This window comes from Miniopterus schreibersii (genome assembly GCF_964146895.1).
Source record: "Miniopterus schreibersii genome assembly, chromosome: 3".
NCBI classification, from domain to species: Eukaryota; Metazoa; Chordata; class Mammalia; order Chiroptera; family Miniopteridae; genus Miniopterus; species Miniopterus schreibersii.
In genome coordinates this window covers 30673822-30694173 of record NC_138103.1, presented here as the reverse complement: position 1 = coordinate 30694173, position 20352 = coordinate 30673822, and the positions used below count along the sequence as shown (strand labels likewise).

At 46.3% G+C, this 20352-nt stretch overlaps 2 protein-coding genes across 9 annotated transcripts in view; one reads left to right on the top strand and one right to left on the bottom strand.

Annotated features, from left to right (window-relative positions):
- The window catches only part of LAMTOR4 (late endosomal/lysosomal adaptor, MAPK and MTOR activator 4), a 38271-nt gene extending 22688 nt beyond the window's left edge, over positions 1-15583 (top strand). For 2 of the 6 annotated variants that reach the window (XM_081133540.1, XM_081133541.1), the window contains 5 exons: positions 11687-11854; positions 12165-12278; positions 12768-12848; positions 14770-14887; positions 15253-15583. In XM_081133540.1, coding sequence (XP_080989666.1) covers positions 12276-12278; positions 12768-12848; positions 14770-14887; positions 15253-15350 — 300 coding nt within the window. In that variant the 5' untranslated portion in view covers positions 11687-11854; positions 12165-12275 and the 3' untranslated portion in view covers positions 15351-15583. Of the gene's footprint in view, positions 1-11428; positions 11523-11686; positions 12279-12767; positions 12849-14769; positions 14888-15235 lie in introns of those variants that run through there. The other 4 variants (XM_081133538.1, XM_081133537.1, XM_081133539.1 and 1 more) reach the window with 3 other exon arrangements.
- Positions 15584-15720: 137 nt separating this feature from the next.
- TRAPPC14 (trafficking protein particle complex subunit 14) lies at positions 15721-20099 on the bottom strand. Of its 3 annotated transcripts, none has more exons than XM_081133530.1 (11): positions 19588-20099; positions 19290-19385; positions 19057-19186; positions 18822-18908; positions 18540-18660; positions 18287-18434; positions 18075-18157; positions 17823-17986; positions 17141-17295; positions 16712-16905; positions 15721-16599 (listed from the first exon to the last, which is right to left on the bottom strand). In XM_081133530.1, the coding sequence occupies exons 1-11, from the start codon at positions 19996-19998 to the stop codon at positions 16446-16448; spliced, it is 1743 nt and encodes a 580-aa protein (XP_080989656.1). In that variant the 5' UTR covers positions 19999-20099; the 3' UTR covers positions 15721-16445. The 3 variants fall into 3 exon arrangements, with proteins under 3 accessions (XP_080989656.1, XP_080989657.1, XP_080989658.1); XM_081133531.1 differs by having other exon boundaries at positions 18287-18356; XM_081133532.1 differs by lacking the exons at positions 18822-18908; positions 19057-19186 and having other exon boundaries at positions 19588-19690.
- Between the last annotated feature and the right edge of the window lie 253 nt (positions 20100-20352).

Sequence of the window (20352 nt, the reverse complement as noted above, 5' to 3'; positions counted from 1 at the left end):
CTACTTTGTTTTCCAAATCACTGATTCACTCTTCTGCTTCATCTGGTATATTTATTCCTTCTAGTGTATTCTTCATTTAAGATGTTGCATTCTTTATTTCTGACTGGTTCTTTTTTAACGTTTCGATATCCTTTTTTATGCTTACTATCGCTTTGTTGAAGTTCTCACTGAATTTGTTCATTCTTCCCCTAAGTTCCTTGAGCATCCTTATAACCATTATTTTGAACTCTGTATCTGGTAGATTTCTTGCCTCCATTTCACTTAGTTCTTTTTCTGGAGATTTCTCCTATTTCATTTGGGATATGTTTGCCTCCCCATTTTGGCTGCGTCTCTGTATTTGTTTCTGTGTATTAGGTATATCGTCTATGTCTTCCAGTCCTGGTATGATGGACTTATGTAGTAGGTGTCCTGTGAGACTCAATGGCACAGTTGTCCTGATCACCTGATCTAGGTGATCCAATATGTCTCTTGTGTGGGTTTTGTAAGCCCTCCTATTGCAGTTGATTCTTGATTGCTGTTGGCCTTCCCATGGGTAAGGTTGACCATCAGGCTGGCTGACTATGAGGACTGACCCCAACCACAGTGGACAAGCTGCTGTGCGGGAGCTGAACCCATGAAGTGGAATTTGACACAGCAGGGTCTGGTGACTGCTGAGATCTCCCTTTGGGTGTATTGCTTATGGAGCTAATTGGTTCATGCTCAGTTGTGGTCTGAAGTCTGCCACTGGGTGTGTTGGTTCTGGGGCCTTTGGTGCAGGTTAATGTCAGACACTGCCTATGACCAGCCCTGGGCCACCTGTTATGAACTACAAAGTGATCCACAGTTTGTGGCTGCCTCTTCAAGCCTGGATGCATGTTGGAGGGACCAAGCTGTGTTCCAAGGCTGGCTTCCATAAGTACTGAGCCTGGGGGCAGGTCAGCAAAAGGCCCAAGGCACCCCAAGATTCACCTCTTCCTGTCAGCTGCTTATTAGGCTCAGTCACTGAAAGAGCCTCTGGCATTACATGAGTTGCTTGAGGGAGGCTCTAAGTGAGTCACCAGGTAGGGGTGAGTGGTGTTCACCAGGTTGATACAGATTCAAACTCAGTGCCAGTGCTGGGTCTGTGACCACTCAGCAAAAGTCTCAGGGTACACCAATGAAGGCTAGCCACCAAGTACCTGGGGCCTGCAGACCTTTGTGGTGGGACAGGACCTCAAGGAGTCATCAGGGTTAGGCCAGTAGAGTTCATGAGGCTAAAACAGATTAAGATTTGGCTGTGTGGAGGGAGGTATCTGTATAGGAATGGTGGTTTCGGTCAGGGCCTGCAGGGGGATATGGCCCTTGCCCTAGAGTCAAACAATTCAGTGTCTCCCTTTGCATCTCTGACACTCCCTGAATCTACCTACTAAGAAAATCTGCACTGTGGGCCCAGACTGGCTGCAGCTAGAAGATTCCTCTGTAGTGCATGAGCTTGGCAGGACAGGGCCACAAGGAGTCAGGAAGGCGGATCTAGTACATTCCCCTAGGCTAATGCCATGTGGAGGGGAGTGCTCAACTCAGAAAAGATGGTCTGTGGGCAGTGTGGGAGAGGGACTCAGCACAGGGACATTGGCAACTGTCCCTCCAGCCTGCTCCTCTAAGCCACACAACCCAGTCTTTCCCTGTATGACTGCCTCTGAGCCACCCTCTCTTCATTAGATCCCAGAGTGAAGTGGCCCCAAATGAGTCATTGTGCATTGGCCCTTTAAGAGAGTGCCTGAATTTCTAGCATCTAACCTGCTGGACAGAATTCCCACTGATTTTCACTGCCAGATGTTATAGGGGCGCCTCCTCTCCTGGCACTGGTGCTCTGTGCTGGGGAGCCTGGCATGGGGTTGAGATTCCTCACTCTCAGGGGGGAACTTTGCAGCTGAGATGTCCCTTCAGATTCTCAACCATCACATGTAGGTGTGGGGCCAGCCCTTTTTGTGTCTTCACCCTTCCTTCTTGATGTGACTTCTTCTGTAAATCCTTGGTTATAAGACTTCTGTTCAGCTAGACTTCAGTTAGTTATTCCCGTCGATTGTTCTAGAATTTAGTTGTATTTCTGATTTGGTCCTAAGAGGACATGAGTATAACTTCCACTTACTCCTTGGATCCTCTCTGTTCTTAGTTTGCAAGTTTTTAATAGCAGTCCTGAGCTGAGTTTCAGGGACTGAATAGAGGATGAGTTGATAGTGTTGAACACAAGTAATATAGGACTATTCCTCCACAAATGCAATAAAATGTTATTTAAAAGTCCACAGTGATATCAATGAACCAACTGGACTCCCATCCAATCAGCCCTTCTATAGAGCACTAGCAGCTCTATAAACTTATACATCTTCATCCTATCATCAGAATCCTTTAAATGAAAATGCCTGCCCCAACCAATATACACCCACCTTCTAATGAAACCAGGAAAAGAGCCCTCTTTTCTGGAATTGCTCCATCCTGCTGGAAAACCTCTCAGCTTGCTTGGTCACTTAGCTGTCACTGACTGTCTGGCCCTGGGCCTTTGCCCTCCAGGTCACAATGCTACTCCTCTGAAGTCACGTTTTCCTACCCTCACCTGTCCCTCTCCCAGATTCATTTTTTTTAACCAGAAATGGGAATCAAGCCAATTATTTTTCACTGCCTTTCAGATCCCACTGCAAATTGCTCCTACTATCTGCCAGCCACCATTTCCTTCCTTTTACTTCTAAACAATGTCAGCTCCTGGCTCAGTGTTGATCTCTTCAATTCACTGCGTGTCCAAATACTCAGTGATTTCAAAATACATGTAGGGGAAAGATGGCAGTGGATTGAGTGGAAGCTACACTGACACTCTCCAGGGACCAAACTGGAATTAGAACTAAAATATAGAAAAACCATCCTGAATTACCAACTGCAACTGAAGATGAGCTGGAGAGCATCCTCATAACCAAGGAGGAAAAGTGGAGACTGCATAGAGACTGGTAGGAAGTGCAGAGGTGCAAGAGGGCTGGCTGGGCTCCCACAGGCAGCAGCTGAAGGTCCAGTGGGATACCGCAGCTGTGGGGGGTTCCCACTGAGGCCTAAACCTCAGGCTGGGCTTCCCAGCCAAGAGCACCAGAACTCAGAAAGATGCCCACATAACATCTGGCTGTGAAAAGTAGCTGGGTTTCTGTCTGCCAGGGGGAGATAGCTGGAAATGCAGGCACCCTCTTAAAAAGCCAATGCACAAAGTTTCATGTGTAGCTACTTACCTTGGACTCCAGCAGAGGGAGGGCAGAGTGGACTGGAGCTGTGTGAGTAGAATCTAGAGTTGTGGGCTCTGGAAATAGAGCTCAGAGGACACCCCTATGGATTCCTGTGCCAAGTTATTCCCTTATATTGCAGAGGCAGACATTTACCTTCCAAGTAGCTTTTGCCTGAAGGGAAGCAATTGCTCCACCCTGCTGGAAAACCTCTCCCCCTACCCTGTGGAGTTTCTTCAACCTGAGTCTCATTAAGATAATCAGACTAATCATCCTGCTGGCAGAGGGAGACTTCAGAGTGCTTTGAGTCTTTGCCTGATCTGCTTCCAGACCTGGGCCTTGGAAAAGCAGACTTTGGTGTGCATCTTGGTCCTGTCAAAATGCACCCAGCCTCAACAGAGGAGAGGGTTGTTGATAGCTCCAAACAGGGTACTCTAGGCCAGTCACAAACAGTGTCTGACATTGGCCACACCAGGGACCATCCAAAAAAACTTAGAGTCCTTGTAGGCCTACCTAATACTTAGAAACAAACCCAAATAGGCAGCCAAAATGGGGAGACAAAAAACAAGCCCCAAATGAAAGAACAAGAGAAGTCTCTAGAAAAAGAGCTAAATAAAACAAAGATAAGCAATCTATCAGATACAAAGTGCAGAATACTGATTGTAAGGATGCTCAGCAGCATGAAAAAAGATATGGAAACTATGAAGGAAATTAAGAATGACATAGAAATAAAGAATACATTGGAAGGAATAAACAACAGATTAGAGGAAGTTGAGGATCGCATCAGCAAATTAGAAGACAGAATAGAAATACTCACTCAATCCGAGATCCAAAAAGAAAAAACAATCCAAAAACAGGAGGACAGTCTAAGGGAGTTGTGGGACAACATGAAACAGAACAATAGTAACATCATAGGAGTGCCAGAGGAGGTCAAAAGTAAGCAAGGGTTAGAGAACCTGTTTGAAGAAATAATGGCAGAAAACTTCCCTAACCTGGTCAAGAAAAAAGTCACACAAGTTCAGGAGGCCTCTACAAAGAGTCCCAAGCAAGAAGAATCCAAAGAGGCCTACACCCAGACACATCATAATTAAAATGCCAAAAATTCAAGACAAAGAGATAATCTTAAAGAGAGCAAGAGAAAAGCAATCTGTTACCTACAAAGGAGCTCCCATCAGGCTGTCAGCTGACTTCTCATCAGAAACTCCACAGACCAGAAGGGAATAGCATGAAGTATTCAAGGTAATGCAAAACAAGGATGTGAAACCAGGACTACTCTATCCAGCAAGGTTATCATTCAAAATTGATGGTGAAATAAAGAGCTTACCAAATTAAAAAAAAAAAAGCTAAAGGAGTTTATTACCACCAAACCAGCATTGCAGGAAATGTTAAAGGGACTGCTGTAAATAGAAGTAGAAATAGAAGCATTGCAAGAAATGTTGAAGGGGCTGCTGTAATAATAAGAAGAAATAGAGAAACACAGGCATAAAGAATTAAAATTGCAATAAATAAGGGCAATAACCTTAAGGGCTTTAAGGGAGAGATCAACAGCAATGCAACCATAGTCGTGGACTTTAACACCCCACTGACTTCACTGGATAGATCTTCCAGTGAAGAAAGAAACACAGAAACATTGACTATAAATAGTACACTAGATCAGATGGATTTAATTGATATTTACAGAACATTTCACTCCAAAGCTGCAGAATATACATTCCCATCAAGTGCACACAGGTCATTCTCAAAGACAGACCACATGTTAGGACACAAAACAAGTCTCTACAAGTTCAAGAAGACTGAAATCATATCAAGTATCTCAGATCACAATGGCATGAAATTAGAAAGCAACTACAGTAAGGACGCTCAAAAACATTCAAACACATGGAGGCTAAATAGCATGTTATTAAGCAATGAAAGGGTTACCAATAAGATCAAGAAAGAAATCAAAAACTTCCTGGAAACAAATGAAAAGGGCCACACAACCCCAAATCTATGGGACAGAGCGAAAGCAGTTCTAAGAGGGAAGTTCATAGCACTGCACGCTTACCTCAAAAAGCAAGAAAAAATTTTAATAATCTATTTAAGCCTACAGCTTAAAGAATCAGAAAGCTCCCCTGTGAAGCTGTCCAGGCCAGGGCTTTTGTTTGCCAGGAGTTTTTTTTTTTATTAATGCTTCGATTTCCTCAGTTCTTATTAGCCTAGTCAGATTTTCTGATTCTTCCTGATTCAATTTTACATGATCTCACTCATATGTGGAATCTAATAAACAAAATAGACTTAAAAACAAAATGGATCCAGAGACACAGAAATATGGAACAGTCTGATGAATCTCAGTGGGAAGGCAGGGGTGGGAAATGGGTGGAGAGAGGTTAATCAAAGAACATATATGCATTTATGCATAACCCATGGACATAGACAATAGTGCAGTGAAGGCCTGGTGGGGGGGTGTGGATGTGACGTGGAGGAGAACAATGGGGCAAAAAAGGGGGGATATCTGTAATACTTTCAACAATAAAGATAAATTAAAAAATAAAAAGTAAAAGTAATAATAAAAAAAAAAAAACACACAGAAAAAAACACCAAAATACATGTAGGTGAATCTTTCAACACTATGGCTTTTCAGTTCCATGAGCTGCTCTCCACCAATGATCTTGTCATCCACTCTCTCAGGCACTCACTCTAGGCTCACATCTGAGCCTCTCCAAATACCCCATCTCACCTTCTCTCGGGCAATGACCATGGTTCCCACTTCTCAAAAAGTTTCACAGACTACCCCACCCATAATCTATCCACCTATCAGCATCCGTGTCCATATAATCAGCCTGCCCCTCTGTTCCCATGGATGAAATGTCTGTACTCTTATCCAGCCCTTCACTAGACCCTATCCCTTCTCACCTTCACAAGACCATTGCCCCAGAAATTCTCCTTACTCTCTCCTTCAGATATTACAATGGTCTGTGGCATTCCAAAGAGCCACAGTACATAAACAAATATGTTATATCTATGGTATTAAAATTTTATGGAAGAGTAGCAATTAGGAAAATGAAATCTAAAAAGTCTCCTAAGGGGCATAGTAATTTTTAAAAGGTTAACAACCACTAATTCAGAGGCAAAATCAAATTCCTATAAGATGCTACATAATCTGGCCCCCATTACTTCTGTGAGCTTGTCTCCTACTACTCTTCCTTTCTAAAGGGAGTTGGTTATATATTCAGCCAGAGACACACAAGAAAGGTAGGAGTCTTTCAGTTTACAACTTAACTGGTGTCTCATTACAGCATTCTGTTGCATGGATTAACTTGGTAAACTCATAATTATTGCATTGACTATCAAAATCATAAAGCTTCAAGTTAAAAGACAGAGGTTTCCCAGAGAAGAAGGAATTCTCCTTAAGACTGTAATAATATAGAAACCCTGCCTGAATTCCAGCCCGCTACCCTGCAGAATTCAGACTCAAGGTTGCAACGTCAACTCTTCCCTGAATTTCCAGCCTGCCAGTCTACCAATTTCGGTCTTGCCAGCCCCTACAATTGCCTGAGTTAATTCCTTAAAATAGCTCTCTCTATTTTTCCCTCATTCTCTGTAGAACTCTGACTAATACAGTGGTTAACTTATGGCTAATTTCTGTTTGTTTTGAATCTTTGCTGCCTCCTTTAGCACTTTCCTTTTCAATCCAGATTTTTTTTTCCCCACAGAAGAAAATCAGTTTTTAATACATGTGCATGGGGAACCCACGTGGTCATGAAAATTCCAAAGATGGTCAGGCAATATTGGGTGTATAAGATATTTTGGACAAAGGAGAAAATGGGGGAGGGGGGCAGGGTATTAGATTTTAGAAGTGAGAATGGGCGATTTATAGGTAGTTGAGAAAGAGCAGAACATACATGGCAGGCAAATCCTTGCTAGGCAACTCAGAAACAATAGGATGCAGGGTATCTAGCTAACAGGCCCCTGCCTGAAGCCCTCTTATGTGCCATAAATTGAAAGTGTACAGTTCCTGAAAAGAGGGCTGCAATATATAAAGTTAATGCTACCATTCCAGGGGAGAAACACTGAATAGGTTAAGAAAAAAAAAGCAGGAATCAGAGATTCGTTTTATCTTAAAAAACTTTTGCCCCACATAGAATCTTTAAGAAAAAACACATTACTGCTCTAGTCCATTCAGGCTGCTGTAACAGAATACCAGAGATGAGGAGCTTCTAAAATAGACAATTATACAAAACTTATCTATTGTTCTTACAACATTTAAATAAGCTAACACAAAGCAGAAAATGTGGTGTTAGTTTTCTCCTTCCTCTGTAATTTCGAGGGTGCCATCCAGTTTTTTCAGTTTGGGCACTGTCTTGGTTGCCTCTTCAATCTAGTTCCCCTCAGCAGAATGCTTCTCTCCCAAGAGATTGCCTACAAACACCAGGTCTTCCAGGCATGGCAGTTCTGCCAGCCTCACAAATTCAGCCCAGTCTTTCACCAGGTTATTAACATGCAGGGAATCTTCAATGTCTTCATTATATGGATCCCTTTCAACTTTGCAATAAAATTGTAGGAGAGCAATAGCAAGCATGGAGGATGCAAATTCATCTCTATAGGAAGAACCTGGGCGTAAAGCTTTATCTCTATGACTTCAGATGGCTTCTCATTTGTTTTCTCTTCCCATCTTGCTGGGGCTTCTTTGATTGTTGTTGCTTTTGCCATTCTGGCGATTGCTACTGTTGCTCCAGGTTTTTGGGTGTGTGTTTTTTTGCTTTGAAATTAGACCTCTTTGCCTCTCACACACAACCTCCTTTCCTCTTATCTTCTGGGTTATAAAACACATCAACAGACTTCTCAACTCCAACTGTGCCTTTCTTGGTTCTCTTAACCCTGACACATCCATTCAACCAGCACTTTTCAAAGACTACAGGGGAATAGTCGTGTGCTTTGGGAATAAAATGTTGAAAATATCACAGCCCTGACCTCCATGCTTCTCAAGGTATAAGTGAGCTAAGCAGGCAAACAAAGAATTGCAGTGAAGTATAGTAAGTGCTACACTAGAGATATGAACCACTTAGTTCCTGGTGAGACAAGGTGGATGTGTTGGAAGGGGGTCAAGTTGGGGGCGAATGAAAGCATGTGTGGTTTCCAGCCAGGCTACTCTTAATAGGCTGACAGAAGGAGTATTGAGATCACGCGGAAATGGCTTGGACAAGAAGAAGGAGGCCAGCTCTGCCACTAGGATGTATGTAAACACATTATTTCACATCTCAGCATTTGTTCCCTCCTTTTCAAAAGAAGAAAGTACCATGGAAGGGCAAAGAGCAGAGTTAGAGACCATGAGGCCAAAGAAAAAGTGTCTGAAACCAGAAGGAAGTACTGGAAGTGACTGGGACAATATAGAAGAAAAAAAACAACACAAAAAAACTATTCAATTTTCAGGTTAGCGATGTGCTAGATACTGAAATTTCAAAGGCATACCAGGTCCTATGTTTAGGGAACTCATAGTCTAAGACAAGTCTCATGAGCAGTCTTCAGAATATTCTTCCCCCTGGGTAGATAAATAATGGCATGTTGCACTCCCTCAGGTCTCTGTTTAATTGTCACTTTATCAGAGAGGCTGATCCTGCACACTTGATATAAAATAGCACACACATCACTCCTCCCAACCTTCTATATCCTCCCACTCTGCCTTTTTTTTAAAACTTTTTATTTAAGTATAATATACATAAAGGAAAAGTTCATATTATAAGTGTACAGTCCACTAAATTTTCACAAACTGAATGCACACAAAACTCCAGCATCTAGATCAAGGACCAGCATTAGCAATGTCCAGAAATACCCATCTTGTCCAGTTTCAGAACTTCCCCCATGGATAACCACCATCCTGATTTCTAACAGCATAAATTAGTTTTGCCTGTTTTTGTACTTTACATAAATGGAATCACACAAACTGTACTCTTTTGGAATTGACTTCTTTCACTCAACAGTTTGTGCAGTTCATTCACGTGGTTGTGTATCATTTCATTCTCATTGCTTTATAGTGTTCTGTTATGTGAATGGGACTCTATTTATCTTCTCAATTATTGATAGGCATTCGGGTAGTTTTCAATTTTGAGTTATTAGGAATAAAGCTTTTATGAACATTCCAGTACATGTCTTTGGGTGAACATATGTACACATTTCTGTTGGGTATATACTTTGGGGTGAAATTGCTGGGTCACAGACTTACTTTTTTTTAAGATTTTAAGAAATTATTAAATCTTTCATGTATTAAAAACAGTGTGTATATGTATGCTCATGCTCACAGACTTAGAACTTAAGAGATAGAATATTATTGCCATAGTCCATTCAGGCTGCTATAACAGAGCACAAGAGACAAGGAGGCTTATAAACAACAAACATTTATTTCTCACATTTCTGGAGGCTGGGGAAGTCCAAGCTCAAGGCACCAGCAGATTCAGTGTCTGGTGAGAGCTCACTTTCTGGTTCATAGACTGCCATCTTTTTGCTGTGTCCTTACACGATGGAAGGGGCAAAGAGACCCTAGGGCCTCTTTTATAAGATCATTAATCCCATTCGTTAGGGCTCTATTCTTCTGACCTAAGCACCTCCCGAAAGCCCCCACCTCCAAATACCATCACATTAGGGATTAGGTTTCAATATATGAATTTGAAGGGGGACATAAACATTCAGTCTACAGCAATTATCAGTATTTTTAAACTTTTTGTACTTCTTTTTATCTCATCCCCCTCTCTATCCCAGTAGTAACCATTATTCCAAATTTTATTATTCCCTTGATCTTCTTTATCATTTTGAGATATATATCTCTGTTGTTTAGATACATATACATATATGTACCTCCCTAAATGATACATTATTTAGTTTTTTATGTTGTTGAACTTGATGTAAGTGGAGCTCTGCTTTATTTTTCTTCATAATGCTTCTCATCAATTAACATTTATTTTCTTATTTATTTATTTATTTATTTATTTATTTATTGTCTGGGTCACCCTCTCCCTCACAGCTCCTTGAAAACAAAACAAAAAATATGTCTTGTTTTTATTCACTATTATGCTTCCAATTCCAAGGAGAGTATCTGGTACTTAGAAGGTGCTCAATGGATATTTGTTGAATGAAAGATTGAGAAACTTTGCTTTCTACATAACTGTGTGATTCAAGCTGTTTGTGAAAATGAAACAATTCTAATGATGGCTGATGAGCATTGTCCTGCTAAGCATTCCTCTGCGTCAAGAAAAATGAGGGCAGGAAATTCAATAATATTAAATGTAGCTTAAAATAACAGAGAACATAGTTGGCCCATGGAGCAATGGAAAAAGCAACAGCCTAAGCTTCAGCAAACTTAGACTGGAATCTGGCTCTGCCACTTGCCAGCTGTGTTCCTGTGAGCAAGACTCAACCTCTCTTGAGTTTCCACTTCCTCATCTGCAAAATGGGGATACTATAGGGTAGGTAATGTGAAGGTTAGATGAGTGCATGGATGGAAATGCTCTGAACAGTAAATACATATAAAATGATGCAATAAACTATCATCAATACTAAGGCCAGGGGGGGCTTTGCAAATTGAACATCTCCACAAAACTCTCTCTCTCTACTACATCCTCCTCCAGTTTAAATTTTATATTATAAACATACCTTCCTTTAAAAAGGGTAACTTCTCTAATTAGCTTTCTCCTCAAGCAATAGTACTTAGTTTTATTATATCAAGATTATTTACCATTTTAAAGTGTACAATTCAGTTCTTGTTATTACACTCACAAGGTTGTGCAATCATCATCACTATATAATTCCAGAACATTTTCATCACCCCAAAAGAAACCCCATGCCCATTAGCAGCCACTCCCTATTACCCCCTCCTCCCAGCCCCTGGTGACACTAATTTATTTTCTCTCCAGTTTAGACATCTCACATAAAGAGAATCACACAATATGTGTCTGATTTCTTTAACCTGGCATAATGTTTTCAATGTTTATCCGTGCTGTAGCATGTATCAGTACTTAATTCCTTTTTTACAGTGATAACATTCCATTGTATGGATATGTCATTTTTTACTTATCTATTCTTCAGGTTAGGAATAGTTGGGTTGTTTCCATTTGGGTGATATTATAAATTATGCTGCTATAAACATTTTAGTAGAAGTTCTTGTGTGAACATATGTTTTCGATTCTCTCATGTAGGAGTGGAATTGCTAAGTCATACAGTAACTCTATATTTTACTTTTCCAGGAACTACTGATTGTTTTTCATATCAGCAGCGTCGTTTTACAATTCCATCAGCAATGTATGAGGCCTCCAATTTCTCTACATCCTCTGCCAACAAGTACTTGTTTTATTTCTAGAATCATCCTTCATTCTACCTACCATCACTGCCTCGGTCACATTAGTATTGCAGCAAGTCTAGAAACTATTTAAATTAAAACACAAAATTCCTATATGACGCCCATATATTTAAAAAAATGACTGTTTCTAATTTTTTCCTGGCAGAGAGCATTCAGTGTTGAAGCTGTCTTGCCCAGCGGGGGACTCAATTCATCATCACATGGCTCCTCATAGAATCCCAGGAAGAAACAACGTTTCGGGAACAAATCCTTATCTTAAACAGACAGCTGTCTAGAGTGAGCGGAAGAAGAATATTTAAATAGCTTTTCACAGGCAAGTCACGCTCTTCCTCTTTCTTCTCCCGCTTGGTCGCCTTTGTGGGCAGTCTAGCCCGGACAGAAAGCCCGCCCACCCTTCAGCACGCAGGCTCCCACCCTGCTCCCTCCAGCCCCGCCCCTCCGGGTCCACCCCTTTGCCAACTCCTCCCGCTTCTTCTCCGGCTCCCTGGGCGAGGGGCGGGGAGAGGGGTGTTAAAGACTTACGACCAATCCGCGTGAGCCTCCGAAAAGCGGCTCTCTGCAGTGGCAAATTAAGCCTGATGACGTAGTAAAGCTCCAATCGCATTCTGGGGGCGGGGCTGAAGTCCAGGGCGCAAGGCAGGAGGAGGAGACGGCCTGGTGGGAGCACGTGACCTGGGTCTGGAGCCGGAAGCTACCTATCTGGTAGGGCGCGCCCCACACCACCTAAGGCTGCGATGGTGAGTGAGCACGCATGCGCGGGAAGACGCGCTGGGGGTTCCGCGACCCTGTTCCCAATCTCTTCGGTTGCCCCTTCCTGGGCCCGCAGTCTCTCCTCCCCTCCTGTTCGCCCCTGCACGGAGAGGGATTGGAGATGGGAAGAGTGGCAACGTTGAAGGCCGAGGAGGGATCTGTGGGAGGTTGTAGTCTGCGGAGGAGGAGCTGGTCACATGGAGAATTGGCTACTGGGGCTACGAACGCCTCCGGGGGTAGCAGTGGTGGGATGTGGAAGGCTAAGGGAGCCCAGGAGCGGAGGGTGAGGACAGAGCGAGGTTCAAGAATATCAGTGTTGACAATGGCCATGTAGAGAGAAAAGGGTCTGGAAGGGTCCTCGCTTGGGAAAGAGAAGGAGGTCAGGGGCGGGTCATGAGAGACTCGGTTGCAAGTGAAGAGTATCGAGGGCCATCCTCCTAGCAGCGCTTCTGACTGATTGCATCTTTACCCACCAGACTTCTGCACTGACCCAGGGGCTGGAGCGAATTCCTGATCAGCTCGGTTACCTGGTGCTGAGTGAAGGCGCAGTGCTGGCGGTGCGTTCTGGGCAAGGGAGGGGGTACCCCCCAAGTACACATGGCCCGGTGATTTTTTCTAACATTGCCCAGTTTGACCTAATTTGGTCTTAATTGGTATCATGCCTGGCATATAGTAAGCTCTTAATAATTAAATCTCCGGAATCTTAGTGTGGTAACTGTTCTGAAGTAAAAGGGTTTACTAACTTTACCAAAGTCAGACAACTACAGGTTACAGGTGTTGATAACTGGTATTACCCAAGTTATTCTCTAATATGTCTTTATTTGGTATTTATTGAAGAGGTTTTGTATTTTGTTCCATAGTACAATATAGTGTTAGCTCTAGAAGTTTTCAGTGTAGCTAGAGACAAGGCTTAAGGTTAAAAGTTGAAAGCAATGCCAGTGGTAAAGACCCCTGAAGGAGTCCAGAAAATGAAGGATTCAACCCTTAAAGTTATAACTTGTGTTATGACAAGGAATCCTTGGAGGACATAAAAATTCAGCTGGGCTTAAAGGAAGGATAGTTGTGAACATGCAGAAAAGGAGAGGGCTGAGAGGCGGATATATTTTCAGGAGTGACACCCGCCTGTCTGACTTAATGGTGGGTTTATGTTGAAAAGTTTGGAAAGGTTTGGGAGAAGAAAAGGATGTGTTAAGGAAAGATCTAATTGGGTGAGGCCTTTCATGACGGGTAATCTGAGCTTTGAAGGGTTTTTGAACAGAAACATGAGCGGAGAAATAGTTAAGCAAGATTGTTCTATTAGGTGCGAAGATGGGCCGGAAGGGAGGGATCCAGAAGCAGGAAGGCTGCTGCGGAAGGATATCTATGTATGTCTGGACTAGTGGCAATGAGAAGGAACAAGGAGAGAAGAGAATTTAAAGGAAGAATCAATATATCTTCATAATGACTAGAGATAGGTAATAGAGAAGGTATTTCTCCATTCAGTAAGACTTTGGACTTAAGCCTAGAATGATGGTGCCTTTAACAGGAAATTACTAAAGGAAGTTAATTGGAGAATGGGAGAGGTAAGGGGGGAGAGAGAAACATCAATGAGAGAGTCATTGATCAGCTGCCTCCTGCAGGTCCCCCACCAGGGATCGAGCTTGCAACCCCGGGGGTGTGCCCTGACTGGGAATCCAACCGAGATCTCCTGAATCATAGGTTGATGCACAACCGCTGAGCCACGCCCTACCGGGTTTGATGGCTTAACTTTAGACAACAAATTTGACATAGAATAACAGCAGTTTATATTGCTAGGAGCTCTTCTAAACACCTTACCAATATTATCTCACGGAACCCTCAAGAGCCCATAAGATAGGTACTGTTGTCTCCAATTTACAGATGAGGAAACAGAGGTACAGAATGTCCAAGAGATCAAAAGGCATTGAACTTAACCTAGTGGACAGCTCATATCTAGGAAGTAGGGAGAAATTGCAACAGTCACCAGAAAAGAGGAAGACCAGGCTACTGTGACATCATTACCGAAGGGCTAGGTAATAGAAAGGGGGTCAAGGACAAAAGGGATGTTTGTTTCAGATTCTGCAGACCATGCAACTGGGAAGACTGAGGAAAAGATGGAACCTTGAACAAGTCAGTGGTGGGTGGGCACTGATGTTTGAGAATGTGGTTTTATCAAGTAAGTGGGGACAGGGAGAGAAATTGAATTTCAAAGATTAGAAAAGAATGGTCAGTAAAGAAATGAATGAGAGTCACTGCTCATCAGGGGAAGCCCAGTATAAGCATGAGAACCAGTATGGCATCTAGAGGGGCAACATCATAGGAAAATTTTAGGTTTGTTTTTCCAAAACTGGGGTGACCTCGGGGGGTGCTAGGAAGTGGAGAGGAAGAAAGTACCAATGCTAGAGCCAAAGTGATGTTCCTGAATTCTTTCCCAATTCTGTTCCCTAATTTCTGCCATCTTCCTTCCCTGTCTGCATGCAGTCATCTGGGGATCTAGAGAATGATGAGCAGGCAGCCAGTGCCATCTCTGAGCTGGTCAGCACAGCCTGCGGTTTCCGGCTACACCATGGCATGAACATACCCTTCAAGCGCCTGTCGGGTGAGCCCCAGCCCCTGGTGATGGGAAGTGGGGTGCTCCCAGAGGTGGGGGTGCTCTCCTCAGAGAAAAAAACTTGTCTCCTATCACCCTCTACCATCTCCCCCTGGGGTCCCTGGTTCTGGCCACTTTCTTCCCTTTGGGATTCACCCCTTTCTCATACTTACTTTCTCAGAAGTATGAGAAAGTAAGAGAAAGGGATTGAATATAGATGTCCCATCTTCAGATCTCTGAGCCTTGAACCACTGAGTTTCTTTGGCTCTTGATCCCAGCCAGTTTGTGTGTGACCCCATGAAGGCCATTGCACCCCACTAACTCTGTGCTCCCTTCCCTCTCCTGGGGCTTGGGAAGGTGTGTCTCCCCTCCAGTGGTCTTTGGAGAACACACGCTGCTGGTGACCGTGTCAGGACAGAGGGTGTTTGTGGTGAAGAGACAGAACCGAGGCCGGGAGCCCATTGACGTCTGAGCCTGCCAAGGGCGAGGGGCAGAGGTGGATTGGGTCCATGAGCCCTCTGTGATGAGGAAAATGTAAACCTTCTCCTCTTTTTTGGCCTGTTTTTAGAACTAAGGCTTTCTGTTCACCCTCTCCCTCCCCACTATGCTATTACCTGGAAGGGCAGAGGCTTGGTGACTCTGCACTGTGTTAAGAGTGAGGACAAGGGAGCCTCCCTCTCTCCTAATAAACATAATTCAGATGTTCCCAGGCTCAGGGATGTGTGTACAGTGAGGGGGCGGGGGGGGGGGGGTGTGTGTGCTACACCCATGTCTTCTACATTCTAAGAAGAAAGGCCCAGAGGGGTGGAGCTAGGGTACCTCTGGGCATATACAACTGAGGATCAAAAGAAATGGGGGAAGGAAGCTGAGAGGAGCTATTTGGCATGCATGCTGAAGGAAATCATTTTGAGTCCTTAGGTCTCTGTTCCTTCCACCAACACACAAACAACAGTCATTCTTCTCCCTCCTGAACAGGCATTTAATAGTCTTATTTCAGTTGGAAGCAGTAGTTGGAGAATAAGTTACAGGGACAGACACAAAAAAACCAAAACCCCCACACAACTTAAAGTGCTTCAGGCTGCAAACGTAAACATGAGGGGCAGGAGGAGGCCACCTAGCTATCTCCCCTCACCTCTGAGACGGTCATTGTCTGGCTCCCTTTACCATCACCACCCTCTAATCTCAGTGGTAGGGTGGGTGGGTGGGTGAGTGTATGGGTAAGTGGGAGGGAATGTCAGAGGCACAAAAGACAACTTAACAGGAATGAGAAAACACTGTAAACTTAGAACCAGGGAACAAGGCGGGGAACAAGGGAACTCTTGGAACCCTTGCCCTGACCAAGGGGTGGGGCCAGCCCCCCCAGGAAGTCAGGGAAATACTGTTGGTTTAATGATGCAGACATACCCGCCCATTTCACAGCTTCTTCCCTCATCAGCAGACACAGACAGGCAACCCTGTTGGGCCTCCTCACCCACAGTAGGAGGAATCCCTAGGGAGGCACAGCCTGGAACAAGGACCCCCTCCAGAAGCATCTGATTTCTGGGAGTGTAAAAGAGCTGGCAAGGTGCTACTTCACAGGCGCCACCACCAGGACTTTGCACTCGCGCTTGGCAATCTTGTCCAGAGAGAGCACAGCCTTTTCTGGGGGCAGGTAGAGGGGGCGGCCAACTGGGGAGGCCACAGGGGGTGTGATGGCCCTGCGCTCCATCACACTGCCAGACCTGGAGGAAGGCAGAGGATGTGGGCTGTGGTTAGACCTCAGGGCCTCTTCTTGCTCCCTCTCCAATTCCAGCCTCTACTGAGTCCAGTGGCACCCCTCCCTTGGATCCATACCTCATGAGGTGACTGCGGGAGGGCTGTTGGTGGGAGAAGGACTGAGACCGGCCCAGGCTAGCCTGGTGCCGCTCCACTAAGTCCCGGACCGCTGGGCTGCTAGGACTGCTCTTTCGAGAGAGGGGCCGGGCCTCGGGCGGAGGATGGGATACACTAGCAGTGAACTGTAGCTTTAGTTTCATGTGCTGGCTCAGCTGGGGTGGAAAGACACAAATCAGCATTCCCATTTGGCTTCCAGGCCCTAGACCTCCTTTCAAATCATCTTCCCCCTTGACAGGCCAATATTGGATCTATATGCCACCTTCCCTCGGCCTGGCTTTTTAGTACCATCCATTGTATTTTATCTCCAGAAGCTAGCAGCCCTGATGCCTCCCATCCCAACATCACCCACAACACATCTAGCCCCTCTCCAGTGCCTCCCCAGCCCACCTCAAAGAGCCCTGTCCTTAGAGCCTGGAAGGCCACACTGAAGGTGAGTGCACTGCCCTTCCGGGAAAAGCCAAGGTTGTTGAGGGGCGTGTGGCAGACAATGGAGTCTAGGGCAGCCTGCATGGCCCGGCGCTCCTCCTCACACAGCTGCTTTCCTGGGAAGGCAGAAATAGCAACCAGTAAACAAATCTGTACAGCCAGGGGCTTCCACGAGTAGTCTCGTTTGAGCCTCAAAGTAACTCTTGGAGTAAACTGAGTATTTCTTTTCCCAAATGTTATAAATAATAGCTTGTGTTTACTGTGTTGCTGAGGTCTATTCTAACCACTTCATATACATTAAATCTTTAAATCACCATAACAACCTTATGGGGGTGGTGGTGAACAGTATTATTTTCTCCATTTTAGGGATGAGGAATCTGAGGCTCAGAGAGGTTAAGTAACCTCCCCAGGGTCACACAGCTTGTAAATGATGAGGTAGAAATCAAACATACCAGTGAGCCAGCACCAGGGTCAGTGTTCTTAAATCATTCTGCCCCACTGCCTCTCTAAACTCTCCATTTGTGACACTGGAGACCACTGAGGTACAGAGCCAAAGCAGCCTGCCACAAGTCACCCACCTCCATGACTTCTTCCTTTCCTCTCTCCTCCTTCGGGACAAGGGCCCAGCCTGGCAGCAACCTACCAGCCTGTGCGTGCTCTGGGGTCCACACGAGCCTCACAGCAAGGAAGTCTTGGAGATTGTTGAGCAGCGTGTAGGTGACAGTGAAACGCTCGTAGGTCTGAACTGGGGACTCACAAGAAGCAGTCATCACAAAGCACGGGCGATCCAGGCGAATGCTGGGCAGACTAGAAGCAGTGAGAGAGAAAAGCAGGATCTATATTTTGAAACAAAGGTGAACAGGGTGGTACCCACTAGGGGTTCCCACACACTCACCGGTAGTGGGTATAGATGCTCTGGGTGAAGGGTAGCTTTGGGGTGGACCACTGAACCACAGCAATCAGGGGGACTTCTAGGCCCTGTGGGAGGGGCAGAGGGAACCATTATGTGTTCAGAGATCCCCTCATCTTTAGGCAATCCCCTAGCCTTTCCCTCCCACTGCTTTTTCTTAACCTTTTTCCTTGAAATCACCAGCGTCTTATACTCACCTCCTTGGCCCCTGGAGGTGGCTGCTCACCCCCTCTCAGCTGAAACAGGAAGTTGTGTTCCTCCAGGGCACTGAGTGGGCAGGGGAAGCAGCCAGAGGTACCAGGGAGCCGACAGAAGGAGCCCATGGAGACCTCCCCAGATTGGTGACTAGTTCAGAAGAAAGGGGACAGAACTGGATCTTTTCATGCCAGAGCTCTTGGCCCTGCTCCCATTCCCACCACTTTACAGCCCTGCCCCTCCCCAGGATCTCACCAGACATTGTCCACCAGCAGCACAGAGCCATCAGGCATGACAGGTAGATAACTGGCATTGAAGTTTGGGAGAATTCGGATATCCCAGATGGAAATTTCCTCCTGGGAGGAGCTGTTCAGCACTGTCAAAGTAACCAACCCAGCTCAGAGTGATTATCTGGACCCCTCACACCCCACCTTAATCACCCCAAAATGGACCTATCCCCACCAGCCTGGACAGGGTAACTGCAACCCAGTCAATGCCCTTGCTACTACCCAAGACCTGAGCTGCCAATCTGCTCACCCTTGAGAACAGTCAAGTGTTTTCCAGCCACAGTGAACTGGCGGCATTTCAGAACTGGAGGGGGCAGCAGAGTCAGCAGGGTACTCACTGCGGGAGAGGGCAGAGGCAAGAATTGATGGGCTGGGCGCAGACCTCACCTCCAACCCACAGCTCTAATCTTTCGCTTTTCAGATAAGGCACCCCTCTACTCTGTCCCCCAAATTCCAGACTCCATTTTCTCCTGCGTTCTCCCCACCTTGGGCCTTGAAAGCACTCTGCTCTCCCCGGAAGGTCTCCCCAGGAAATCGGGTCTGCAGCAAGCGCAGGTAGCCTTGATCTCTGACCTCTGGTGCCTCAACCTCCCGCTTCCATACAGTTACTACAATCTGAGCACAGGGGACACAGCCACAGTCAAGAGGAGAGACAGACAGCCGGCCTTAGAGAGGACATCTGAATTAGGACAACAGCTCCACCCCTTGCCAATCTTACCTTGGCCTTAGGTGTCCCTGGGGGCAGTCTATCCAGTGAAACAGTGAGTGGGAAGATGACCTCATCTGTGGACACAATTGGTTCCTCCACAGGCAGCTAGGGGTGTGAAAGGGGTGAAGAGGTCAGGAGAGAGTGGCAGCCGCGGCGTTCCCTTTAAGAGGTTCCTGGTTCTTCTTGCCCTCCCCTCTTCTCATCCGTCATCTGCCCCCAGCTTCCCTCCGGTGTCCCTCTCCTCTCCGTTCTTTGGAGCCCAGCAAATCACCCCTCGGTCCTGTGCCGTGTCACCCCAGCTTCTCACCGTGGTCACTCCCCCTGAGGTAGCAGGGCTCGGGCCGTGGGTTAGAAGGGGGCTGCAGCCTCGAAACAACACCCCACCGCCAGGATCCCCGCCCCCTGGGGGTTCGGGATCCTGGTCGCCGGGGCCACCGCCCCCGGACGCCCCGCCTCCGGCGCTGACCGAGGCCAGGGCTGCCAGGGTGGTTGCCAGTTCTGCCCAGGCCCCTCGGGAGCCCAAGCCCGGGCCCCCCCCGGCGCTGGAGCCCGCGCCCCCCCGGCAGCGAAGCACCAGCAGGAAGCGGACAGTCTCTCCCAGGTAGAGATGGTTGCGCCGGGGCAGCGCCCGGTACCGGCCCGGGTCCCCAGCCAGCTCCGCGCGCGGTGGCAGCGGCACTGCCGGGAAGTACATCGAGTAGTCGCACTGGGACTCCATGGGGCGGCGAGGACTGCGCGGGCCAGGGGCAGGGCGGGCCGGGGTGGTGGAGAGCCAGCAGCTGGGGTAGCGGGGAGTCCCGACACCCGACGGGGACTGCGCGCGGGGCCGGGGCCGGGAACCGGGACAGCGAACCCGGAACCGAGACCCCGTAGGGCCGGAACCGGTGCGGGGCCGAATGACTGGAGAAAAGCCGGAAGCGGAAGGGAGGGGGCGTGGCCTCTGAGGCCCCGGAATTTGTGGTTGACCCGACCTCAGGGGAGAGGGGCGGGGTTCGGCTGTGGTTAGGATGCAGCAAGAAGGATTTAGGAGAGACTATAGACAGGCTTTTTAGAGAAGTAATATTAAAATTAA